This window comes from Balaenoptera borealis, assembly GCF_965194805.1.
Source record: "Balaenoptera borealis genome assembly, chromosome: 8".
In the NCBI taxonomy this organism is placed as follows: Eukaryota; Metazoa; Chordata; class Mammalia; order Artiodactyla; family Balaenopteridae; genus Balaenoptera; species Balaenoptera borealis.
Window position 1 is genome coordinate 120486679 of NC_138865.1, and position 26958 is coordinate 120513636.

The window sequence follows — 26958 nt, forward strand, 5'->3', positions numbered from 1 at the left end:
TATGCTTGAGGGTGGGTGAGGGTGGGGGGGCTAGACAGACAGGAGAAAATAGAGCCGTGCGTGTCCCCGGGAGACCCTGCGTGGTTTTCAGGGCATTTTGGAAGGGTCAGAGGGGGACGAAACGGGGGTTCTTTGCAATAATGAGAAGCTTTGTTTATCGCTGCAATGGAGCAGAGAACGGTAGGAGCCCCCAGCAACCCCTGGGCTCTGTTTCTCCATCTGCACCACAGGATGGGTGGCCGGGGGCCGGGGACTGAGAGAGCCTTTGACGGTTGGGGGAATCGAAGCATCTCCGTCCTGAGCCTGTCCCCACTGGGCTTTTGGAGGCCTGTCAGTGGTCATAAAGGAGGAAGCTGCTGATGCTTTGCACTGGGGCTAAGGGGCTGGACCTTCCGAAGCAGGAGGGACCATCCTTAGCCTGGGAGACTGGTCCTGCCCAAAACGCCTCCGTGGACAATTCCTGCACCCCTGCGGTGGTCCAGCTGCTCTGTCCAGAGCCGGGCCACTGGGCCCGTCAAGAGGGAGGCTGGGATGTGAGGATGCACGTGGCTCCCACCCCAGGCAGCTCAGCTAAGCTGGTGCTGTCTGGGACCCGGCCGTGGTGCAGCGCAGCCCAGTGGAACTTTCCACGTTGATGGAAATGCTCTATACCTGGGCTGTACATACAGTAGCCATGGCCACACGTGGCCATTGAGTGTTTGAAATGTGGCCGGTGTGACTGAGAACCCAAATGTTTTATCTTATATCATTTTAATTCATTTAAAATTAAGCTTAAACAGCCACATGAGCCTAATGGCCACCGGCCAATATAGCCCTGGAGCATCCTGGGACCGGCTCAGGCAGGCACACCTGCTCCCGTTGGAGCCTGCAGCCTGGGAACGGCCCCCACCACCCATCCCCAGGCCCTCTCAACACTGAGCATGTGTGCGCACACCTCAGCCTGGGACTCTGGGCATGTCAACCGAGCAGCTCTTGCCCCCAGGAGGCTGGGGAACCTTCTCCATGGGCAGACGGGAAGATGGAGGCCCAGAGAAGGAAAGTAAATTGGCCAGGGCCACACAGCAGAGGGAGGAATGGGAACCCAGGCTGCTGGACCCTCACCGCCCTCCTTCCACTGCCCCAATCCTTCAGAAGATGGGCGATCCTGGGCAGCGCCCAGAGGGACCTGGCCAAGGTAGTGCCTCGCCCTGACCGGCTATTTTCAGGTAGTAAACATTTCCCCCAGCTGTCCTTGCTTAGTCCCCACGAGGCCCAGGGACAGTGCCTGGGTCCTAAGCAAGGAAATGGAGGTTGCAAGCCCAGGCTTTGCAGTCACACGGGCCCGGGGTCACTTGCTGGCTCTGTGCTCACTCTGGGTGACCTCAGCACCTAGCTTTAGATCTCTGAGTTTCCCCATCTCTCCGTGGGAGCAGAAACAGTCCGTCGTGGGTTCATGGGAGGGTTAGCACAGAACCAAGGTACGTACTCTTATCAGTGACATGGGTGCGATAATCTGGGCGGGATAAGGGGAGAACTGCAGGCTGCCCACGAGGAAAAGAGTGAGCAGCCTGAGAGCGACAGTGAGTGAAGGGCAGAGGGTGTCAGGGTGGGTGGCGGAAGGTTCTGGAACTGGGTGTGATTTCTCATCTCCACTAATCCTCCAGGGGCCCCGGGTGAGGAGGGGCTTCTCCTCTGTGAACCTCAGCTCCCTCCTTGGTGAGGCTGGGGTGCCCCAAGTGCGTGCCGTGTGTTTGGGGAACAAAGCAATGGCGGCCAGGAGGGGCTTGGTGGGTGTGAGGCCCGGGGGTCAACCTCGAACCCTCTCCCACAGCTCTGGGCTGACTGGGACCCCTGTCTGGGCTGGCAGGTGGGCATGATCAGAGGGAAGGGGTCTTTTGGGGCCAGAAGACCAGGGCCAGAGGCTGGGCGAGCTCCAGCTGGCCTCCCAAGGGCAGGGGCCTCTCTCCCCGCTGTCGTCCGGGGCTCTAGAGATGACAGAGGGCTGGCCGCTCTGCAGCCTCTGTCAGGCCTGGCGTTTCACAGCCATCACGGCCTGTGACTTACGGCGCAGGAGGCCATGACTTATACGATGCAAGGCAGGGTGCCTGGGCCCGTTCGTCCCGTCTGTAACGAAGTGGCTGGCAGGGGGAGAGGCAGCGCTTAGCGGACGGCTGTTGGGGTGTAAGGCGGGGCTGAGCGGGGGGACTCGGAGGCCCATCCATCACCCTCTCTCTCCCCTAGAGGCTGTACAGCGTTCTGCTGAACTGGCTGGACTGAGTTGAATCTGTCACTCCTGGCAGAAACCACCCAAGAGCTGAACTTGGCCTTCGACAGAGGCAGCTAAGAGGGAGGAACGTGAAGACTGACCCAGGAGGCGCGAGGCATGTTCTGCTCCGCCCGGGACAGGGTGCACCACCCTGTATTAGCCGTCGCTGGGTGCCGCCCTGCGCATGAGTTTTATTGTCTCAGTAACCCGCACGGCACTGGCCCCGTTTTACAGATGAGGAGACCGAGGGTCAGGGAGGTGGGGCTGGACTTCTAACACAGGTCTGATTCCAGGGCCCGCTTGCTCCATCCCACCTGTCCCACCGCAGAGAGAAGCGACCCGGGCTATTAGTTCCGTTTCCCAAGGGGCCGGCGCCCAGATCCTCGCCTGGATCTTTGCTGTCGCATCTTTTGGTGGTGGTGAGAGTTGCTGTTAGGGTTTCCCTTTAGGTGGGGGACAATATCTCTTTACCCTGCAATGGAGCAGTTTCCCCAGGCAAGTCTCTGACTAGCTAAATGGCTTGTCCTGCCTCTGTCGGCCGGGAAGACGCCCACTGCGACACGTGAGCCAGTCTGCAGGGACACATTGAAGCAGCACTCTCACCCGTCACGTGCCCACACAGATCGCCATCAGCCGGGGCTGGGGACGCGGGGCCAGCTCGGGTGATGCGGCCAGGCATGGCTCGTGTCCCAGGAGGCTGACCCCTCCCAGCGAGATGGCAGGGCTTTCGGGGCACTGGACTCTAGACCTCCGAGGGAGGTTATCCTTACGCTGCGTCAAAAGGGTGCGCAAGGGTCTCGGTCCACGCGGCCCTCGGTGGGTCAACAGGGAGCTGTCACGGGACCCTCTCAGCCATGCAGGGGCTCCCCCGGGGGAGAATGCTGGAATGGACCCTAGTCTCAAGCAGTGGCTTGGTCCAGCCCCTCATCCTGGGCACACAGAGCTGCTCCATGGGGGTCTTCGTAGAGTAGGGGGGTGCGCAGGGCTGGCGTGAGCCCACAGGGACGGCGTGGAGGGGGGAGCGAGGAGACCACACCCGCTCAACCTTTGCCCCCGCCGATGCTGACCATGGTGGGGCCGGCGGGGCTCTGACCCTGGCTGGCTGGGCAGTGACGGGTGGGCTCTTCCAGCTTGGAGATGATCTCGGGAAGGGGCTGCAGATTCCACTCACCCTGCAAGAAAGGGACCAGGAGGTAAACTGAGGCTGGAGGGGTGAAGCGGAGGCCACCTCCCCAGGCACTTTTCCCAATGATCTCTTGCCCTTAAACTCACCTTGTCCCAAACCAACCCCCCATTGCTACTTGGGGGTCCTCACCTGGAAGTCATCCTAGTCCCCCATCTGCCTCCTTGGCCGCCTCTCACTTCATTCAGAGAAGCAATCAGAAGCCCTGGGCACAGGCTGATATTTTAGCGATCCCCCCGCCCCCCGCCATGACAAGGCTGCATCAAAGGGCACATTTTAACCGCATCAGACGTCTGCCCCAAACGACTCTCTGACGCGCCATTGTGAGCCCCGCCCTTGGTGCTGGGAATGTTTGATTTAGCAATTAATCCAGCTCCCAAATGCCTCCAGAAAACCTGCCTTCCAGATCTGCAGGCTGCAGAGCCTTCCACGCCTAACTTAGCACCAGCCCTGGCCTCAGACAGGCGGCTGGCCCGGGGAATAAATGAGATGCCTTTGAATCCCAGTGGGTCTCAGATAAGGAGAGAAACCAGCCTGCAGTTTCAGACTGTTTGGTTTCTCACCTGCCCCTCCCTAAGCACTTTATTTTTAGGCTCTGGGGGAGTTTGCTGGCGGCCTGCTCATACCACCAAGATTAGTCCCGTGATGTGACGGCATCAGAGAGTGGGTAGCGCCCTTCTGGGGTGGCTGTCAGTTTCTCCCTCTGCAGACCGTCAGCTGTCTGTCTGGGCCCGTCTGTCACCACCAGATTACTCAACTGTTTTGTGTGAGTGCGTCTTGCCAGCTCCTTGGGTTGGAGCCCTGTCACCCAGGCCGGGGTCCTCTGAGGGGCCTGGGGCACAAAGGGGTGGGCAGCCGCAGAACTTGCTGCTGGGGGTTGGGAAGGGGCGACGGCGTTTCCAAGGGTGGCGGCTGGCGTGCCCCTAGCACACACACACACACACACACACACACACACAGGGCAGGCATACCTGGAAGCGGACAGCCGAGGACTTGTTGCAGTGCATGGAGATGGGGGCAAAGCTGTACAGAGCCTTGAGCACTTGGCGGTTGAAGGAGTTCCAGGGCACAGAGGCAAACTGCTCAGGGACAGAGGCTTGAGGGCAGGTGCAGACTTCCTCGCTGTTGAACCTTGTGGGGGGAAGAAACAGCCCAGAGTGGGGTATGGCAGAGGGGAGGGGAGCCCAGCAGGGCAAGTGACGCCTCCCTGTAGATGGGTGGGGTCCCCAGAGTAGCCCTCAGGCCACCAGCCTCCTAACATACTGCCTTGGCCCTGACTCCCTGCTGGTGATGGCTAATAGGTTCATCTCTTCTGCCAGCTTGGATCAGTTGGGAATGGCTGCTCCAGGGCTGGGTGGAGGGGGCTTCTCAGGCCAAGTCCGGACTCAATAGGAAACAAGTGCGGGGATCGATTAGTGATGCCTGCCACAGACACCTCAAGGGGGAGTGGAGACATGGTTGCCACATTTGTGCTCCCCTTGCTCCTGGATGCCTCACTTTCACCCAGCTGCCTAACAGGGCCTGGGGGGTTCTGGGTTGGGGTTCCCCTGCCATGCCCAGGGATGGAAGGCACAGCAGACATGCTCCCCTGGAGCCATCACCTGTTCACAAGGTGGAAATACTTCTGCAGGAAGCCAGGGTCCACGGCACTCTTGCAGAGCTCCAGCTGCGTCAGGGGGTAGTAGTGCACATAGTTGACGCACATCTCCTCCAGGATCCCAAAGCCCCCCTGCGGGACAGAGAAGACGCCCGTCAGTACTGGTGCTTTACTCCTGGACGCTGCCGCTCAACATCTCATATATTCACTGCATTCATGCATTCATTCATTCCCTCATCATGCGGTACCAGATCGTGTTCTGAGTGAGCAAAGTCCCTGCCCTCTTGGAATTCCCAGCCTTTGCAGGCGAGACCAATAGCAAACAAGTCAGCCAGTACGTTCGTCTCGGGTGGTGGTAAGTGTTGTTAGGAATCAAACTACAATGGAGGCAGCAGAGAAGGGTATTAGTGTACCCATTTTATGGATGCAGAAACTGAGTCCCAGGGAGGGTAAAGGGCAAGGCCTGAGTGGATTCAGGCTCCTGACCTTGGCTGGGGAGCTGTCCCCTCAGTCTGCGGTGTGAGCCTGGGGACTGGGGACAGCAGGGGAGGCCTCCCCTCACAGCAGACCCCGCATGGCCACCCGTCATTTCCAGAACTCAGCTCTGGGAGGAGCAGGGGCTCCAGAAGAGGAGCCGGTGACTAGAGGCCGTCACAAGCCACCCAGGGAAACCTGTGGCTTTGTCATCCTGGGAGGGAGCAGAGTGCCACCAGCTCTAAGCCCCTGGCCAGGTCCCTGCTCTCAGAGCCGCTGAACATGGAGCCCAGAGCCAGGAAGAGGAGGAACCTGGCAGCAGAGGGGCCAGGCTGGAGGGAGCAGAGGTCCGCTTGCAGCGGCTCAGACCCCAGCAGGGCAGGGGCAGGTTTGGGTGCATGGCCCCAGCCCACCTTTGCCTTGCCCAGGTTCCCAGATCTTTGTGAACAATGGAGTGGGCCTGGGGGGTTTTATCTGGCTGGTGGGAAAGTTTGAGGGGAGAAAGGCATCTGCTTCTTTATGGCAGAACAAAAGCTCTGTAAAAAGCCCAGCTGAGGGCTCACGCCAGGCACTGGACAAGGAGCCGGGGCGGCTCTGCTCAAGGATGACTGTTTAAAAAGGTAATTCCCCAGGAGCAGCTGCCCCGCTCCTGAGTGGCACCTCTGGGGAGGGTTTTCACCTGTATTATTCCCTGGTTCTGACCCCCCATTTCCCAAGGCCCCCGGCAACCAGAGCTTTCGTCACCCGTCCTGTCCTGGCCTCAGATCACGGAGATAACCTCCCTCCTGGAATTCCACAGATTCCTGTACCTCCTACTGATGTCTCAGACATCAAAAGAGAGAGTCCCGACCCTCTGGGGGCTTGCTCAGGAAGCCCTCCCTTTGTCTCCACCCTGGGATGGAAATCACATTTCAGGCCCGGGGCCATCAGAGTGTGGGAAGGCCCTGCTGCCCTCCGCTGTCATCACGACTGGTGACGTGGCCACCTCCCCGAGGAGGGTGTGGGGCGGTGGCCTGAAGCTGTCAGGAGCGCTCACGTGGCCAGAACATCCCGGGACGTGACACCATTTCTCCTGGATGAGGTCGGGTGGGGCAGGGAGCATGGCCCTCGCAGAAGCAGCACGGAGCAGGGCTTGGCCTGGGGGGCTCCCCTTTCCTGTTCACTGGCTAGATGCCAGGCAGGTGCCTGACATCATCTCCCACCCTCAGCCCCAGTGGCCTCGCCCACAGAGTAGGAGATGCTGCGGGCCTGCCTGGGGCGTTGTTCATCTCATAAGCTGCTCCCTACCGAGAGGCAGCACGTGCAGGGTTGGCGCCTGGACCAGCCCTGCTCCCTGCCAGCTGGGTGCCCCCAGTTGCTCCATCTCACTGTTTCCTGGGACAGCTGCCTCAGAGGGTCCTGGCCAAGCTTCAAGCGTTCCTACGCACAGACAGGCTGAGTCATTATAGCAAGTCCTCCACGTGGAGAAGGGTTAGGGTTAGGAGGAGGCGCTCCACGTTAGCGGCTGTTGTTATGTACTGAGCCCCCCCCCCCCTTGCAGTCTCATAAAGAAGGTGCTGGGGTTTAGGGCAGGGCTGCGTGCCTGCAAAGCTCTCCTGCCCCCCCCACCACCAAGTTTGTGACCATAGACCCAGAGCAGTTGTCACCTTAAATCCAGACGGAGGGAGGGGTCACGTGGCAGGAAATTTGCAGGCACACAGCCCGGGGCTAAATGCCTGTTCAGCCCTAGTTGTCAGGTGTGTGACTTTCAGCAAGTGTCTTCCCTCTCTCAGCCTCAGTTTCTCACCCATGAAAACAGAGACAAGGATTCCTACCTTGGAGACTGGTGTGAACCCTAAATAAGAGGTGGAAACACCCCAGTGTCCATCCACGCGTGAATGGCAAACAAATGTGGTCCATCCACACGATGGAGTCTTATTCAGCCAGAAAGAGGAATGAGGCACCGATTCACACTACAGCTTGGAGGAACCTTGAAAACATGATGCTGAGTGAAAAAAGCCCGTCACAAAAGGGCACAGATTATATCATTCCATTGATCTGAAAGTCCAGAATTGGTAAATCCATAGAGACAGAAAGTAGATCAGTATTGCTTGGGGCTGAGGGGATGGGGCTGAAGGATTTGGGGTTTCTTTTGGGGGCAGGAAATGTTCTAAAATTGACTGCGGTGACGGTTGCACGTAGCGAATATTCTAAATGTCATTGAATTGCACACTTGAAGTGGGTGAATTATACAGTATGTGAATTATATCTCAATAAAGCTGTTTTAAAGGAAATGAAATGGGACAGAGAGTAGACGTTCAATAAACGTCAGCTGAATGAAAAGACAGAGCAGTGCCGGGTGCAGACCAGAGCTCCTGGGTAGGGGAGGGGGCAGCGCAGGCTGGGATGCAACCCCAGGTCTGGTCCGCTGGGAACCTCGTGATTCCCGGGACGATTCCTGGGACCTACGCTTACTAACGAGACAGTCAGAGACGCCGTCAGCAAGTGGTCAGCGCGCTCGGGCGGTCTTGGTCTGTGCCTGTTGACCCGGCATGATTGTTAACAGGGTCGCCCTTTGTTCTCAGAGGTGCCCCAGCTGTTCGATTCGTCACGTGACCACCTATCTGTTGGCGCTGCCCGCACCCCTAGCCTTGAGGACAGTCGCCCCCTGGACAGATCCTCCTCCTGGGCTGCCCTGAACCCGCGTCCCAGCCCTCCGGAGCAGAGTCAACTGTACGCTTACACAGGATTGTCTTAGCGTGAAGCCCGAAAGGGGACAGCGTAACAATGAATGTTCCTGTGGCCCCTTTATTTTTGCTGATTAACAGTTTCTTAGAAAAGCAGCTGCAGGTTTGTTACCAAAGGTGTGAGAATGACCTTTGTCCTCTGCCTGGCCCTCCCCGCCTCTCCCCTTCCTTGGTCTCTGTCTGACAATCGCCCCTCTTGGCCCTGCTCCCAACACCTCCAGCGCGTCTTTAGTTTTATCCCAACTCTGCTTGTCGCTGGTGGCAGGTGTGGCAGGCCTGTCTCCTTGGGGGCAGGGGGCAACCTCACGCCCGTGGCCGCTCCCCAGCGCCAGCTTTAGTGTTGATATTTATTGCCGTGGCGCTCTACCTAGGGCAGCCATCAAAAGAACCCAGAGAGCTTGTTAAACCACAGGTCGCCGGTGTCACCACCCAAATTCCGGCTCCAGCTCGACAGGTCTGGGGAGGAACCGATGAGTTTACCATCAAGGTCCCAGGGGATGCTGACGTTGCTGGTCCGGGGACCGCACCCTGAGAGCCACTGGTTGATTGAATGAATGGGGGAGGGGCAGCCTCTGGTCTAGAGGAGATAAGGCTTGTCCACGTGCTCTGCAGCAGGTGGCAAGAAGTCAGGTGACTTACCACGGTGGCCAGCTTCCTGTCTCCCGTGTTGTATGTGCAGGAAGTAATGAGCACGTCTCCCTGGAGAACCAAGCCGACAGACGCCCATCAGCACCTGCCCGCGTCGGGTACCAGGTGCACTGGGCCCGTCCCACCTGGTGCCTGACCGCGGTAGTCAATCCACTACTGAGCAACCCGGCAGTGGGCCCTGGGTCCCCACACATGAGGGTCACTCTCTGAGTGTCCCCAGGGGGTGATTACTCGTCGGCCTCTGTGGCCCCTTCCTACGTGGGCCAGAGCCGGCCGGTGGTTGCCTGGGGCTGGATGGACCCACAGTGACCCCCATGCCCTCATCTCTCCCTATAGCTCTCGGGTCTGCGGTCGGCTGATCAGGCGGGAGGACGCCTGTCACCCCAAGTGCTGTCTGGTCCCGGCCCCTCTGCGGCCCCTCCGTGCGGTCCCGGCGAGTCTCACGGTGGGGCAGCCCCAGCCCCTGCCCTGCATGGACCTGGCTCCAGAAGGCCTTCCACGGCCTCTGCCCTCCCGCATCGCTTCCTGGCCCCCCGTCCCTAACCGGGCACTCACCGGGTGGACGGACACGACCTTCTTCAACATGCGGATCTCCTGGGGTGGGCAGAGTGGGGGCGGGGGGAGGGGAGGAGAAGAGAGGGGGAGGGGCAGAGCAGGGGGGAGAGGGAGACTTCAGAGTACTGCAGACACAGCCCCCCGACCCCTCTGTGGGAAGCCAGGACTGGCTAAGTTTGGCCTCTGGCCAGGAACAGATTAGGACAAGAAGGTGGTCATCTAAGATGGATGTTACCATCAAGCTGCCAGGGTCCCCCAGATCCCGCAGTCGGCCACACGCCAGAATCCCCCACCAGAGTCCCTCCCCCAGATGAAATCCACAAGAGGAACCGGCTGGCTCTGTGTGCTCCTCGGGTGTCTGGGCCTGGCCCAGGAGAGGGAGCCCCGGAATGGGGGCGTTTCTATGGCCGTCGGGAGAGAGAGGGTCAGACAGCCCACAGCCATGCCCTGCACGGGCCAGCAGGGCAGGGCGGGGCGGGGAACGGGTGCGGGGTGGCGGTCCCTACCTGGAAGTGAGGGCTGTAGTGGTCGTCCCTGTTCACAACCTCCTTCTCGCGGCCGTCCCGGGCCAGCACCGTGACCACCTTCCTGCCCGTCAGGTGCGTGTGGAGTTGAGAGGCGAAGATGTGGATTCCGGAAGGAGGCAGAGCCTGCGGGGATGGGGGTGTCAGGGCCTGGCCACGTGGTGGTCCGCACCCCCAGGGCCACGGAACGGCCATGTGAGTTTACTTCGCTGGACCGTTTGCATCACACAGGCCCTTCCTTCTCTTGGATCGGTGAAACCCCCCATCAGAAAACTCAGTAGAGGGATGTCCCTGGTGGTCCAGTGGTTCAGAATCCGCCTTCCAAGGCAGGGGACGCAGGTTCGATCTCTGGTTGGGGGACTAAGATCCCACATGCCGCGGAGCAACTAAGCCCGCGCGCTGCAACTGGAGAGAAGCGTGAGGCTCGTCCGGCTGCCGACGGCTTCCCTTTGGGTCCTCTCCTGAGCCCCCGAAGGCTGGTCGGTTCATTCTGCCTTTATTCCACAGACTCGAGGGTCCTCACGTCTGGCGGACGACGTGGGACAGCAGTGCCGGGCCGTCGTGTCCAGCCTCTGCCGGCCTCCAGCACTGGCAGGTCCCCAGCTGCCCTCGGCGTGACCTCCCTTCATCCGCATGGCGGCCAGGCAGCTGTTCCGTGCTCTCACCATCACCTGGTTCTGCAGCCGTGGTGCTGACCACTGAAGCTGCAGGCGGGCAGCACGGAGGAAACAGGTCAGCCCTCACATCACCACCAGGGCAGACGGCAATTTTCCAGATGTTTCCCCTGCGTTAACGTTCACTTGATTTAGACAGAACGTTTCCGAAAACGGATTGCACACGTCAAGCTTTTTCTCCTCGAAGTGGTCATCTCCCTGACCACACACCGCCGTGTTCGTCCACCCCATCGGCTGCTCAGGGAGGTCCTGGTGCCCTCGCCCCATCACTGAGTGACCCCAGGCTGCTGCACTTCTGCAGGTCACCCGATTTCACATTTGTGCTTCTATCTTGCTCTCCTCCAGCTACCGTCCCCTGCCCTCATCATTATGGATACCTTCTGGACCCCTCACAGTGATTTGAGGACTGGGAAGCCTTGTGGCCACATTTGTGACAACTGGGGCCAGGCCTGGGAGCCCCTGCTGACCAATGGGGGCCTGGGTTTCTCCTGTCTGGTCCCCAGAGGCTGACCACTGGCCCAGAGTCGTGAGTGTGTGACAGATGCAGGGGGATTGCTGTCCTGGGGCCTATGGTCCAAAAAACTGTACTTCTTCTTGGCTTGTCTTCGGTGAGGATACCTAGACCAGGCCAGACTTCTGACTGCAGAAATTATGCCCCTCGGAGGTCTGCTAACGGAGGTGAGACCCTCACTCTGCCGGAGGCCCTTCCATGAGAGTCCACAGAAATGAGATTTTCACAAAGAATGTACCATTTAAAGGGGAACAAGAAAACTGAGTTATTTTTATTTTGTGCTGGAAAGTATTTAGAGACTCTGGTGAGAGAAGGCAGGTCTGCGTTCCCAGGCTGGTGAGAGGCATTCTCAAGGTCAGCGGGTCAATGTGACCCGTGTACCCCTGGCAAAGGTCAGTCACTGGGCCTGGGGCCCCTCTTTGCCGGTGAGTCTGCAGCCCCAGCTCCAGGCTCAGGCCACAGAGACTTTCACACGGCAAGGTGTCACCACGTTCTGGGGACACGGGAAAGTGTCAGATGCTGGTGTGGTTATGATTTATCACCCCTGGTCTCAGATAAGAGCTGACCCACCGTGGATGCAGATGAGGCCAGTGCAGTCTGACAGCTCTGTCCCTTCAGCTCGAGGGCACTTTGCTTGCCTAAGACTTGGAGGCTCAGGGAGCTCCCGGGAAGAACAAATCCCAGGGAATCAATTCACTGGGAAGACAAATCCGCATATAAACCGCATCACAAAGCAGGCTGCTGTGTGAAGTCAGAGAGACCCATGTTTGACTCCTCACTTTGCAACTGGAGGCACTGTGGCCCCGGCAAGCCTCAGTCTCCTCATCTGTGAAGTGGGGACGCTAATACTCACCTTGCAGGTCATCGTGAGAAGCAAAGGTACCACATGGGAGAGAGTGTTTGCAGCATTCCCAACAGACCATGCTGTAACACCCACCATATAAAAAGAACTTTTGGTTTCTTTTACTACTGGTTTCTACCAATAGTAAGACAGACAACCCACTAGAAACTCTGGATAACGTTATGAACAGATATTCGCAGAAAGGAAGGGCAAATGGCCAAGAAACAGGTGCAAACATCCTCAACTTCCACAAATGGGGAAATTCCAATTGAACAACAGTGATGTTTTTCTCCCAAGTGATTGAGAAAATATTTTAAGCATTGATAATATGGTGGGTCAGTAAGTCTGGGGCACCAGGCACCCTCTGGTACTGTCGGGGGAAGAAGCCCCAGAATGGGCTTTCTGGGGGGCGTTTTGGCAGATTTATTCAAATTAAAGCTCACATCCCTGTGCGTGGCAATTCCACCTCTAGAATACACCTGATACACATTTCCCGTGGGCACAGAATTTCCCTGCGGGCTTCTTCCTGTCAGTGGAAAGTTGACAGCAGCCTGGATACTGGTGACAAGGGGACAGTTCAGCACAGGCCGGGGCTGGGGGAGGCCGGGGAGAACCGAGGGCCCAGAACTGGGGGACTCACTTCCGCTCCTCCCGAAGCTCAGTCCCCCCGTCTGCTCCCGAGTCTAAGCGTTACCTGTGCCACACATGCCCTCGCACGGTGGCCCTGGGGACCAGTGTTCCCTTGTGTGCTGCGCCCCAGGCACTTCGCTGGCCTCACCTGGTCCAGCGCCAGTGAAGTCCCCACTGAATCCGTGCTGTGCGTCGGTTAAAGGGCAAGTCACGGACAAACGTTCACTATTCAGTTTGTTTTTAAACACGCCGCATGTGAGGGCTTGTAGAAGCAGGTAGGGAAGAAGTCCGGAGGGGCACAAGAGATCCAGCAACTGGCTATCTCGGGGAGGAGGAGAGGCTGCTGGGACCAAGGGATGTTAGCTGCACTGCCTGCTTTTCTCATGGTGAAGGCGTGTCTATGTCATTCATAGGATGAGCACGTATTTTAAACACTGGCTCAGGTGTGGACTAAATGGGAGCCAGTTATTACTGGAGAGGCAGGTGCAGACGCACGCCGGCCGGTGGGAAGGCTCCTTGGCATCCAGAGGAGGTGGGGGGCAGGGGGCTGGTGGAGCTGCAGGGTGGGGAGAGCAAAGCCACAAGCCACCGACCTCGGCCCCCACCCTCGGGGCCTCAGCAGGGGAAGCAGGGCGGTGCCAGACCCAGCCCCATGTCCGGCCCACTCACCAGCTGGGTGCACTTGTCCGTGCAGTAGCCGGTGAGGACGAAGGCCGTCTCCCGCGGGGGGATGGCCATCACAGGCGTGTACACCAGGCCCAGCTCCATGATGCCCGCATCGAAGCGCCGCAGCGTGGCCGTGTAGTACAGGCGGATGCCCGAGGAGTCGCGCCGGCCTGGGAGGAGGAGGGACGGAGGTGAGCGGAGCCCCTCGCCCCGACCCCCGCCTGGCACACGGACCACCCCTAGCCACCCTCAACCAGGAGGCGCCAGTCACCCACACCTGCTCCCACCTGCCTTTGTCCCCACACCTGTTTACCCCAGGCGGACGCCATGGTTACCACAAGGACCAATTCACCCGTGCAATTCCCACGTGCAAAGCAAGAGCCATTGTTTCTGTGAAAACGAGGTGAATGCTTTGGAAAGACTTGATTAAGGCAACGAAAGAAAACCGAACGCCGTGCTGTTGAACCGGGTCGGGTGAGATGCCTGCAGTGGGTTTAGGAAGCTCGCCAACACCTCAGAGGGCTTGGGAAGTGCTTTGATGTTCTTCCTGCTGGTTCAAAGGGCTCTGAGCTGGAACTGGCCAGCAGGACGACCTGTCGGTGAGGTTTGGGCAGAGAGCAGGTCATGGCTGCTCTCACAGAGGATCCTCGGCCCCGTCGGGCAGGTGAGCGTGAGTCTGCGTGGTGAAGTCAGCAAGAAGCGTTTAAGGCACATCCTTCTTGTGGCCTCTCTCCCTCCTTCCTCCTTTGATTCCTGTCCTGCAGGGTTGACCCAGGGGCTGCGTATGCTGGGAGGACATCTTAGGAGAAACCTGAGCAGGAGCGTGGACCCCTGGAGCAGGGTCAGCACTAAGGGTGTAGTCCCCCGGCTCACACATCGTCCTGGGTCCCATCTGCTCAACAGTGTGCTGTGTGTTCTCAGGCAAGTTGCTGTCCCTCTCTGGGCTCGAAGTCAAGGACCTCTTCCAAAGAAGAACTTGGTGCTCTGCCCATCGTGTTGCAGCCACACCTGCCAGGTCTTCTTGTAGTCGACAAATTGGAGAGTACAAGTCTCCCTGGGCAGCCTCCCAGTGGTCATACGAAGCTGACGGACGGAGGTCTGGGGATGCCGGCACCCAAAGGTCTCGAGTATCCCCTTCTCTGCCCGGAATCGGTCAGCGAGGCCCTGAGCATTTCGGGGCTGGTCCCATGGGGGAGGAGTAGGGGCTGGACATGGCCCACCCCCTCGGAATGGGCAGGAGAGCTGGGAGCTGGGCGGGGGAGCCCGTGTAACTGAAGAATCCTCCTCCCGCAATTATAGACGGGGAAACTGAGGCTCGGAGCCTGAGCTGAAGACCCTGCTCAAGATCGCAGGGCCGGGAAGTGGCCGAGCTGGGACCCCAGCCCAGGGCACCTCTGGGGGCAGGGCTGTCTCCCTGCTCAGCTGCTCTGAGATGGAGCTGAGAACACACCGTCTTGCCTCTGCCTCCCTCCCTCCCTGCCCCACTCTCCTCTGGCAATGTCCAAGCTCAGCCTCTGTATCTCTGGGCTGATTACATCAGAGGATAATAATAAAAAGGGAGATGCAATTGGTTAAAATTCAGATGGGGATTAAATAGTGAAATAATTGTTGAATTTTGATATTTATAGAAAAGAGACCCATCTCCAGATTTGCAAAGTGACAGGAGCATCCTTATATTTGGCAAAAGATCCATAAATACAAGCAGATAATCTGGAAGAGACAGACTTCCCTGATGCTTAAGGAGTTTTCAAAAATCCATTTGCTTTCAGGTTTTAAATGAGCAATAAATCCCGTATCATGCTAAAGGCCCAAGCTGACTTATGCTCCTCTCTGTGTGCGCTGTAGATAATTCCAGCGGTGGCAGAAAGTATTAGTTATGCAGCCAGGAAGAAGTCGCTGGCGGCTATTGGTTGAGCACACCCCGGTGCCCACATCCAGTTGGGAGCGTTACATGCACGAGCTTTCCCAGCCTCAGGACAGCTGAGGGAGGTCAGGAAGCATGGACAGGGGTAGGGGTCACCCACCCAGGGTCACGCAGCTAGGGAGACAAAGGCTGGGACCTGGCCTGGAGCTGATGTCTAATCTCTCAGACTATTTCTGCCCCTCACTTACACAAATGAAAAATGTCATTTAAAAAAACAGAGAGTAGGGCTTCCCTGGTGGTGCAGTGGTTGAGAATCTGCCTGCTAATGCAGGGTACACGGGTTCGAGCCCTGGTCTGGGAGGATCCCACGTGCCGCGGAGCGACTAGGCCCGTGAGCCACAACTACTGAGCCTGCGCGTCTGGAGCCTGTGCTCCGCAACAAGAGAGGCCACAACGGTGAGAGGCCCGCGCACCGCGATGAAGAGTGGTCCCCACTCGCGGCAACTAGAGAAAGCCCTCGCGCGGAAAGGAAGACCCAACACAGCCAAAAATAAATAAATAAATTAAAAAAAAAAAAAAACAAAAAACAGAGAGTGAGTGAGAGGAAGATGGCTATGTGGCAGTATATGGCAGAAGATACTGGTGAAACAGAGAGAGGAAAATGTTTTCAGTTTCTGATACAGTATCAACTGGCATCATCATCCTAAAGACTGACCCTGGTTGCTCCACCTTCAGGCACAGCATGATCCAGCAGTCCCTGCCCCCACCTCGCTTTCCCATCCCCTACATTGCAGCCAGGCTGGACCGCCTGTCTCCCTTTCCCCCCTCCGTGTCTGTGAACAGCACAGTCTATCCCTCCATCTGGAATGAAGCACCTGTCAGCTTCCCCTGTGAAAATGCTCCTGGTCCTCCGAGGCCCAGGTCACAAGCCGCCATGATGCCGCCCAGGCTGTGTGGACTCTTCCTTTCATACTTTCTCGCACTTCGCTTGTGTCTCCCTCCTAAAAAGCCTTTGCACCTTTCTGGACCTAAAGTCTGGTGTGGTAAATTGGGGAATGAGACATGATCCTGCATCTCACACGAGGGGGTCTTGTGGATTTCTGTTTACCTAGTATAAATTCAACAGCACGAAACAAACAAGAGCCACCCCTCCAGCGCCCAGGGCAGACATTGCTAATCAATCCCAGTACGGCCTTCAGCTGCCTTTCCAGCAGGGAGCTGGAGCTGCAGCTGAGGGTCAGTCAGAGGAGCCCGGTGAGCAGAACCTGTTTGCCACCCTGACACGGAACACATGGAAATAAAATCCCATTGACGCATTCACACTCCAGGCATGCATTTGCTCTGTTGTGACAGGTATTGAGAAGCAGGAGGGAAGTTCATAGCCAGAAACGCCCCGCAGTGAGCCAGGCACTCCCCTTGCCCTGAGGACAGTCCTGGGGCCGTGCCTCCCAATGGTCAAACCATGGGAGGCTGGGTTCTAGGCAGGGATCGTGTTGGCTCTGGAGTGACCTGCATCCTGCCATCCTGCCAAGTGCCCTGTCCTGGCCCAGCCTGTTCTGCGGACGGCAGAGCCACCTCTCCTAGGTGCTGGAGAGTCACCCCTTTGGGGAGGGGAGGTCAGAGATGGGGGGGCATCTCCTGGTCTGAGCAGCCTCACAGAAGTTAGATTTTCAGGGGAGATGGCACATGGGACCACTCCAGCCTGTGACCTCCCTCCATTGTCTGTGACCCCGTTGGTTGGCACACCCTGATGCTAGCCCTCTGCTCTGCCGGGTGCCAATGAGGAAAGGGTGTGGGAGGAGGGGTGAGCTGTGTTTACTCATACGGACCCGACATCTAAATGATTCCTTACAGCTTCAGAATCAGACCAAGCTTGCCAGGTTCAAGTGTGGGCTCGGCCATAGCACGGCTGCACCACCGAGGCCACGGAGACGGGTCAGGCCAGACCTCCTGGCTCTAAATTCCTACTCGCTTCATGGCCCTGGAGGCATCCCTTTACCACTGGCCTTAATTTGCTCTTCTGCAAAATAGGCACACAGGAAACCTCTACCTGCCTTTCCCAGGTGGTACCTGGGACAGCGTCGTGTTGATGGCAGCTGATGTTTATGAAGGGGGAGGGGTGAAGGTGCTGGGCCCCCACTGTGCGGATGAGCCAGCCGATTAGACTCTGCTTGGGGAGCCCCCCGCAGGCCCGGGAGACGGGCAGTGAACAAGAGACACAAGAGGGACGCAGGCCGCGGTGGGCCACGTGACAAGGAGGCTAGACCTGGGGGTAGAGGGATGCGGTGCTAAGCCCCGCCAGCCCGGCTATCTTCCTAACTGGGTATGGCCGCACCCAGGGTTCCCGAGGGGAGGACGGTAAGGCTGGAAGCACACCTCGGAGCTCCCTACCTTTTATCATCAGCGGGTTGTGGTAGTGAACTTCCAGGCGGAGAAATCTGGAGGACCCAGGGCCCCCGAAAGCAAGGCCGGCTTCCTCTGGGTAGTAAAAGGCCTGCAGGGAGCAGGGAGGGTGGGGTCAGGCCGGGCAGACAGACTAGGGTGTCAAGAGAGGGGTCCCGGGGCGGTCAGGGCATACCCACCCATGTGCTGGGGCCTGAGCTGCAGAGAGGGGTGTTGGTGGGGCAGCCGGATTAGGACTCTCCTCCTGACGGGCAGCTCATTACCAGCCCATGCAATGTTCCTATTAGACTCGGGGTCAGGGAGCAGGGAGAGCTCATGCCCCCAGGCGAGCCCACCGCCCAAGCCCCTCCTCTGAGCTGGTGGAGGAAGCTGCTGGAAGACCCTGGACGCAGCCCAGGGAGGCCAGCCCCGGGACCACACTGTGCACAGACCCCTCCAAGTCCAGCGGAACTTGATCGGGGAAATGAGAGCAATGTCCACGAGGAATGTTAGGTCGTGGGGCTCTTGCATTTTTACAGGAAAGTAACGGAGGCTGGAGAAGGCGTTCGTGGCTCAAAAGAGCCATGGGATTCCAACAATGTACAGGTGGTGGGGAGACGGGGTTATTCGGGGCCTGGGTTGCCCTGGGGGCCTCACAGGCTCCCTCCTTCGTGGAGGCTCTCATGCATAAGTGGGGGCCCCCGGGGAGACGCTGGGAAGGGCACGCACCTTGGCGCCCAGGGCCCAGGCAGCCAGCACGTGGCGACAGTAGTTGAGCCGCTCCGGCTTCATCTTGGAGTCGCAGGGCCCGCTGAAGTGGGGGAAGCTCTCGAACTCGGCTGCGCACTGGAAGACCTCCATGTGGTGCACCAGGGCCTCGTTGCCCTCGGTGACGATGGGCTCGTACTGCAGGAGATGAGCACCCCCTGAGCCTGGGGCAGCAGACCCCGCCCACCCACCTGCTCACCCCCACTGGTGGGGCTCTGACCCAGCAGCTCCCGTCCGTGGGCCTCTGCTTGCCCCTCTGTAAAATGGGAGGGTTGAGCCAGGTGATTTCCAGGGGTGCTTCTGGGACTCAGGGTTTTGGGGGTGGAGCCACCACCCCGGAACCAGGCAGAATCTGCCAGAAGCTCACGGTGAGCTCAGGAGCAAAGGGAAGGGGACCCAGGCAAGTCATTTCCCGATGAGGGGGTTGGGGGACAGGAAGGCAGCAGTCCTCGTGTGAACGTGGCAGTGGCTGCACAGACACACGGAGACTGCCCAAGGCAAGGCTGAGCCTGGGGGGCAGGTGCAGCCGTGAGTCAGGCCCACCACTTCCTGCTGTGTGACTTTGGGATCTCACACTACCTCTCTGGGCTGTACGTCCGCGAATGGAAATAAGAGTGATAATATCTAGCACTATGTGTGTAGTATTGTGGTGATGGAGGGGGTAAACCACCTCCCCTTTCCCTAGGGCCAGGCAAAGAGGGGACATTCAACAGCTACTGTCGTTACTGTTATATCTCCAGGAAGGTGTTTAGAGCAATTGAGCTCTGAGTTGAGTTGTTATTTCATGAAGGAGGACGGTGTCCTGACGGACAGATAAATAGCTAGACAGCCGTTCCAGTCCCAGGAGAAGATGCAAAAATCAAGACATCAGTTGCCTTTGGTCCAGGCTGGGAAACTGGGGTGCAGCAGCAGCCCTGGGAGGGTGGGGAGTGAGCAGGGTGACGGGGGGCGTCAGAGCACACTTGTGGCTGCAGAAAGTTCAGACCCTGCCTGGGGTCCACGCCACAGAGGTCACTGGTCCAAGCAGGACCGTGGACAGCTCCCCAGGGCCGGACACCTCTGAGGCCCCAGGGGGGAGGCAGAGCTGGGACGAGGACTGGGCCCACGTACCATGACGATGTGGTGCCGAGAGAAGCCGTCCGGGAGCTCGGTGATGTAGCACCAGTACGTGGTTTCCTGGCCGGGGACCAGGACGTCTGGGGCGCGGACCTCCATGGTGCGCATGTCCGAGGGCAGGGCCGGGATGGAGATGTTGGGCTTCAGCAGCTGCACCCTCTGCAGCCCCGTCTGCAGGCTGGAGACGTTGATGGCCTCCAGCGACTGGAACGGCTCCTCCAGGATCCCGTACACCAAGTGGACGGTGCCGTCCTGCAGGCGAGACAGGGCCCCGCGCTCACCCACTCACACCCCCAGAGCTGGGCTCCTGGTAACCGGGGAGACGCCAGGTCCCTACGCACCCTCGCCTGGCCGGTGACATGCCCGGTTCTCACCTCTCTGAAGGAGGGGAGCTTTGAGGCTCTGCGTGGACCTGGCTGGGATTAAATCCAAGGCCGACCACCCCCAGAGCCCACGGTTTGCACCAGCCATCAATACGTGTTGTCTTCCTAAATGCTTTCTATCTACATTTGCTTAGCATCCGTTCAACTAACCACTGCTGGGTCGCTGTGACCCAGGCCGGCTGGCTCACCTGGGACGTGTGTTCCCTCCACCACCCCCAGGGTCACTGGGGACAGGGCTGTTCTCTGCACAGGTGTCTCAGAGGTCCAGGCAGAAGGCTCTGAGCTGAGCACACGTTGGCACCAGACGCCGTGCAAAGTTCTGGGAGAGGGTCCTCTGCCTGCCCTTGCCCTTGTCCATGGGGAAGGTGAGCCAGGAGGGGGAGGACTCAGACCTCCTTCTGGAAGGACACTTCTTCTGGCTCCAGCTCTGTCCCCTCTGTGCCGTGTGTCCCTGGGCAAGTCCTCCCCTGTCTGGCCTCAGTTTCCTCGTGTAGCACTGGGCCAGCCCATGTCACTGACACGCCATAAAGATAACACAGACTTTGGGTGTCAAGGTGCATTGGCAAGTGGAAAGGAGTTTGTCTTCAGGAGATAACTGGTTTGTTTTTCCCTAAGGGTCTTGGAGCAACGTGAGAAGCCTAAGGATTTTTAGATCTGTTGCGGCTGTGAATTCCTAGACAGAGCAGGTCGAGCCTTACAGATCATCTAATTCCCTTTTCTCCTTTTACAGACAGGTAAACTGAGGTCCAGAGGAGATGGGGACCCGCCCTGAGCCTCACAGCCCGTTGGCCACAGAGCCAGTCTGGGAAACCAAGTCTCCTGGGCTCTTTCCAGAATTCTACTGAAGATGCTGGACCAGGAGGAGAGAACTAGTCAGGCGCGAGATCACTCAGGTCCCTGTCTGAAAGCTTCGGGGCGAGACCAACATCTAGAAACATGTCAGCTATGTGCCAACCAAGAGCTGCTTATTCGCCGGATCAGACGCCGATGGCAGAGCTGGTTTCTCCCGACCTGCCTTGTCCCCACCCAGCCGCCTCTGGAATCCACGCTCTCTGTGCATGGCTGGCCCGGGGATACTGCCCTGGGATGCGAGAGGGCTCTACGTGGCCCACAGTCTCCTGGGCAAGCGGGCTGCCACCCACCTCGATGAGGTAATCCTTGGGGTCACAGGTGCCAAAGGGCCTCTTGAACAGCAGGGACAGGCCTTCCCGGGTCCTCTGTGCCCGCAGCAGCTGGTAATCCTGCTGGACATCCAGATGGATCTGCCCCTTCTGGTCACTCCAGGCGTCCTACGGAGGCAAGAGCAAAAGGGGCCGAGCCGTGGGGCCAGAGTTCAGGGATGGCCGCCCACAGTGCAGCCCCTGGACACACCTCGCCCTGGGGCTCCTGGGGTTCTGCCCCGGGTGGGCATCACACCCACACTCGGTGTCTGCCTGAGACAGTGGAGTTGACCTCCAACCCCACTCTCTTCCTCTGTGCCCTTGACACACGGCCTCAAACGCCAGCCAGGACTCACTGGGGCTGGTTAGCCGTGCAGGTTCCCAGACCTCTGGGTGGGACCCAGGAACCTGTATCACGAAGAAGGTGCCATGATTGGGAATGTGGAGCCTTAGACGAAGAATCGCCTTTGGTCTGTGGAGGGAGGGACCCTAACAGCACACGGAGCCTCGGAGAGGGTTTGGGGGGCCCACCCCGCACTTGCACACCCCTGAGAGTGAGCCCGCCTGAAACGCTGCAGCTCCAGCATCTTGCCCACCTCGCCCTAGCCTTAGCCTTACGCAGAGAGGGTAAACCGAGGCCCAGGAGGAAACGGACCCGCTGCATTTCCCCAGGATGTCCGAGGGTGGTGGTTCTGGCCAGACCCTGCCCTCCTCTCCCCCTCTCTGTTTCCCTGGCACCCGGCTCTAAGGCTCGGCCACCCCGGGGCTCCAGGCCAGGGCACGGAAAGACGTCCACCCGGCAAGGAGGCTGTGAGGGTAACCCTGCCCCCGACAGGCAGGCCGCTATTCCAGTTCAGGAACAACACGGGACCACCAGTCCTTGGCCTTAGAATTTTCTTAAACCCTGCATTCAGGGCTAAAGCATGTTTTCCTCATTTCCTTGAGCAAAAAAGAAACCTGCAAAAGATTTTGCCAAATTTTCCCTAGAGAAAAACACCACAGTGAAGCTCGTGCTGGGGTCCACTGCCGATTTGCAGAAGGACTCATTGTAAACGGAAGCAGAAAGTCAGCTTGTGATCCCTCGGCTGGAAATCTAGAATGTAATTGTTGAACATATTGCTAAAGGAGGAAAAACAAGTCTGACATTTGTTTGCATAGGAATTTGTTGTGCAAATTAATCCTGCCTGTGCTGGAGGACCAAGGCACCCCAGCTCTCTCGGCAGCCGGGAAAGCTGCTCCCGGGCGTGGCGGCTCCTCTGGGACCGGCTCAGAACCGCGCTGCCCAGGTCTTTCTTGGCCGTGACCCGTAGCCACTGAGCATCCTGGTGTAGGAGAGGTGGGACAGCCCGGGGCCCAGGCGGCCCCACCCCGTCCGGCTGGTGGTTGGGCTCACCCACCCTCCCCTGGGAAGTGGGAGGAGCTCCTTCCTGCCTGCAGAGTTGTGGCAGGGGTTGGACAGAGCACCACCGGGTTCCAGAAAGACCAGCTCGTGTGAACTTACACATCCCAAGAAGGTGGAGAAGGGTTATTGTACCCACTCTGCAGATGAGGTAAGCGAGGCCCGGGGGCCTATCCTGACCCTGGCTCGGTGCTCCTGCTGGATTCCCACACTTAATTGAAGTAAGAGCCACTCTGCTCACAGATAAAGTGCCTCCTGACTTAAAAACTATTTTAACCCTCCTGCGTCTGTTTCCATGAGAGAGTTGGGTTTGGTCCCCAGAGAGGTCAGGCTGGAAGAATGTAGGGTGGTGGCTCCGGGCGAGACGGCTAGGCTCCCCCAACCCAGAGGGCCCCCAAAACCTCTCTCCTTTGAAGGGAAACCTCCCCCCCTCCTTCGCCCTTTCTGGCAAGAATGGGGGTGAATTTGAGGCGTGGAGTGGAGCGCACGCCCTCAGCGTCCCGGCTTAGCTCCACGGGCGGTTCGTTCCACGCCTGGGTTGGGGGCCGGGGAGTCTGCACCCGCTCAGGTCACCCACGTGTGCAAGCACCACGCCCTTGGCAGTGGGCGGGCAGGCCAGCCACCGTGCTTGGCCGCATGTGACCTCTGGGCGCTGTTCGTGCGGGTGGGTATGTGGGGGCCGCCCTCCCGAGGACGGGGGCAGTGGAGAGCGTGTGTTTATGTGGCGAGTGTGTCCTTCGTGTGCGGCTGTGCTCCTTGGGCACGCTGAGCTCTGTCATTTGGGGTGTGCAGTCAAGGACCATGGAAGTCATCTATTTCCCATTTTGTCCTCACATCAGCAGCCCCGAGATGCCCAAGCTTGGGACACAAGGGGTGCTCAGAGTAAACGTGACCAGAGAGGCAGGAGGGAGACTTCCTTTGCCAGGTTAAGCACGGTGAGTGTAGAGGAAAAGGCAAGTTCAGGAGCACTGCGGAGGGAAGACTCACCCCAAAGTAGGCACTGTCCCCGTCGGTCCAGAGCACGACCAGGTCGGCGTTCTCCAACTCGCCACGGTCCGACATGCCGAACAGGACGCCAGCCTTGAGCTCCCGCACCAGGAGCTGGAAGTGGACAGTCTCCTGCACGTAGCTGACGTTCCACGACAGCTCCAGGATCCCCTCAGGGTCCAGGGGGATGCGGTAGGGGAAGGGGCTCTCGGGGGGAGCCGAGCCCTGCAGGGCGGCCACCAGGATGACCAGGAAGACGGCCACCGCTGTGCCGTACATGGAGGCCGCCTCGCGCACGCTGGGGCTGGGGATCCGCATGGCTGGGTGAGCTTGGCCGCCCCACCTGGCCATTTATGTCTCGGCCCCGCAGGGGGTGGGCCCGGGCTCCGCCGGTAATCACATTTGTCTGGTGGGGAATTCAATTGTCCCAGTGACCCTCCCACCAGGCCGGGCCCCAGGCCAAACGCTTTGCTGCCCTCGCTTCTCCTAATTGGCACTAATGACACAGGGACATCATCAGTGGGAATTGAAGCAGACAGGCTGGTTTCATGCCCCCTGAATAGTCTCTGAGAGGTGTCCGGAAAGGACTCGTCCCTGCAGGCGCCCTCCAGCCAGGCACTGCACTGACCACCAGGCTGGCTGGCCACCTGGGCCTGTCCCTGCAGAGCTGATGGATTGGGCCCATGGTGCTCTGCCCGTGGATGGGCAGACTGAGGCTCCGAGGGGTTATTTCCAAGGTGACCAGCGAGTCATGAGACCTCACTGCTGCAGGCCCAGGGAGCTGCTTCTATGATATAATACTGGAGGGTGGACCGATTTCAAACTAAAAATAAAAGACGATCCCCAAATAGTCCCTGTGTTTAAACACGCTCTCCATGGCCTGCTGTTCCCACTTTCGTCTTCTCTCGATTTCCCCACAGGCTCGCTCCAGCTGGTGCCACAGCTGCTCCAGAAGGAGTGGGTGTACTGCTGGGGGTGGGGGCAGCCTGCAGGTGGATTTCTGGGGGCCCCAGACAGCAGGGTACATTGCTGGGGAGCAGACTTCTTGATCGATGCCTCGCCGAGGGGTAGACGGCAGGGCACAATTCTTGGGGGAAACAAACTTTGCAGAAAGGGGTGTGAGTGACAGGCCTGCTTCCCTGTCTCCAAAGCTCCAAAACCCACAATGTCCTTTAGCCTGGAGTGGACCCCGACTGAATTTGAACCCTCCCAGGGCAGCCAGCCAATTGCATGGTTTCTCCCGCACACAACACAGAGCCTTGGCACAGGCCCTTTGGGACTCGCAGCTCCGCAAGCCTCATGTGTCAGCCTCTCTGCATCCCAGCTCACTCCTGTCCTTCTCTGTGCAGAGTGGACTTGACTTGTGCTGCCACCTCCAGGAAGTTGTCCCTGATTGCCTTCTGCTCTGAACTTGGCTTCCTCCTTCCAGGAATCTGACTCCTTTCCTTCTTTCTTCCTCTTCCAATTCCTCTTCTCTCTGGAGAAACCAAGAACTTCACCAATATCCTCAGGATCCACAATATCATCTTCAAATACCCACAAATCCTCAAATAGTGACAAAGGCTGGCCCAGAGCTTGCAGCAGCAGGCTCTGTTTTTGCTCTGAACTCTGTTCCTTAGGAAGGAATGACTGTGTCTCTGCACGAGTATGAAATCTGGAGCAGGTTCCCCTCTCCTGGTCCTGGTGGGTGCTGGTCCCTGCTTCCCAGAGGCCGGGCAGCCCTGCAAACAGGGCCGAAGAAGGAAAGATGCTACAGAAGGCTGCGGGAGAACCCCCGCTTGACTGCACACAGGGTGGAGGTGTTACAGGGCACGTCACTCATGGGGCTGACACCACAATAGCTGTTCTCCATGGGGCAGGGACTGCCTGCCCACCCACCGCTGGGGCCCGTTCCCCAGGGCAGCACAGAGCTGGAGCAAACTAAAGGGCTGAGTGAGTGAATCAGCCAATGAGCGAATGAATACATGAATGAGTGCAGGATGCCACCACAGGCCCCCGTCCTGGGCCTGGGGAAAGATGTGGAAGGATAATGGGCCACCAGAGCAGGCCCTCTGGGGCTGCGGAAGCTGCAGACCCTCGGCACAAGTGACAACACAGAGCCCAGGGATGTCCCTCGGCCTGGGGTGGCAGGTGCGCTTCCTGGAGCCCGGGCAGGGACTCAGGTAGAGCCTGGCAGGACCGTGTTCCCATGGTTGCGGGGGGAGCACCAGGGGTGTCAGGCTACAGGATCAATCCCAAAGGCCTTTAGGTAATGCTGCCTTGCACAGAAGACAGGCGGGCACGGGCCAGGGGAGACCCCAGCCCAGGCTCTGCAGGCCTCACCCCCCAGGGCACCGCCTCATTCTTTAAAATGTTGCCCAAACTTCCTCGTCTGTGGTGCCTAAGCAGGCGTGTAGCATTTGAGATCACATGATACTCTGGACCTTCACCACCCCCCCCCGCCAAGATCAGGGAGCAGCCACGGGGAGGGGGTGAGACAGGCGGCTCGGGTGGGCACCGTGTTCCCGGCGGGCACGGGAACAAAGCCAGCAGGGCTCTGCGGCAGGCCTGGCTCTGGGGAACCTCCTGGCCATCCACGCGGCTCCGGCTAGAAGACAGACGGAACGAGCGCCAGCTCTCTCCCGGGGCAGTGGGACCCCAAGGACTCATCCTGCACCACCGAAGGGTCGGAGCTCTGGGTCTGAACCCCGCTCCACCCCTGCTGAGTCCCTGCTGGGCCTCCGCACAGAAGCATTTTCCCACCAGATCCCCAGCCCATCTGGAGACGGAGGAGCTGGACGACACCAATAGTTTATCCCTCCGCTTCCCTTCAGCCCCAGGGAGCTGGGGATTGAGAGGTGTGAGGCCTGGGAACAAGGGCCCAGGATTGGAGTCAGCAGCCCCAGGGGGGACCTCGGGCCCCATTCCTCTCTGGATGCAGGTGAGATCAACAGTTGCTCCGAGAGCCGAGGAGAAAAGGTCTGCGTGGCTCTTAGCAGCGCGCTATGAACACATGTTTATTTTTAACAGGATTCAAAAGACATTCTCTTTCTCCAGCTCAGAACTGGGCTGGAACGCGGGCCTTCCTCCTGCTTTTGACAAAACAGATTCAGCTGACTTCAGAAATGAAAATTACCAAGTGCTAGTAATTAACAGGAGATAGAAATCGTGTCCACGGCCATTCCTTCACCTACTTGTTTCATTTCAGCACCACCGGCCTTGGGTGCCCGGTCTGTGACTGTCCTCAGACACGAGATGAAGTTTCAGAGAGGGAAAGCATTGTGCCATCGGGGACAGGGCCGGCCTGGCACCCAGATCAAGGACCCCAAAGTGCACTCTTAGCCAGCGGGGCTGTACCCGGAGACAGCCAAGGTCAGGGAAGTTCCACTGGAGTCAGAAGGAAGGGAGGCTCGGAGGAGAAATTCAAGCAGGGAGAAAAACCGTGGAGGCTCTGGGCTCAGCCAGGGGTGGGAGGGAGCTTGTCCAATCAGGTGGCCTCTGCCACAATGTGCCGTTCCTTGAATTAATGGATTTTAAAAAACAGGCAATCCGACCTGGAATAAGGACACAGTACTCAGCGGTCCTGCCCCAGCCCGTGTCAGTGAGACACCTGCCCACCCCAGGTGCTCTCAGGGCGGGGGTGGGT

General features: G+C 58.8%; 2 protein-coding genes across 2 annotated transcripts in view; one reads left to right on the forward strand and one right to left on the reverse strand.

Moving 5' to 3' along the window:
- Positions 1-23684, reverse strand: DBH (dopamine beta-hydroxylase; the record flags this gene model as incomplete). The annotated part of the gene is made up of 12 exons (XM_082402388.1): positions 1-3417; positions 4400-4559; positions 5030-5157; positions 8865-8924; positions 9429-9467; positions 9935-10078; positions 13278-13444; positions 17530-17632; positions 18250-18426; positions 19399-19656; positions 20930-21076; positions 23334-23684. The coding sequence occupies 12 exons, from the start codon at positions 23682-23684 to the stop codon at positions 3286-3288; spliced, it is 1866 nt and encodes a 621-aa protein (XP_082258514.1). The 3' UTR covers positions 1-3285.
- LOC309633500 (uncharacterized protein) overlaps positions 21174-26958 on the forward strand; it is a 13606-nt gene continuing 7821 nt past the window's right edge. The window contains exon 1 of the mRNA XM_082402385.1: positions 21174-22497. Coding sequence (XP_082258511.1) covers positions 22493-22497 — 5 coding nt within the window. The 5' untranslated portion in view covers positions 21174-22492. The remainder of the gene's footprint in view (positions 22498-26958) is intronic.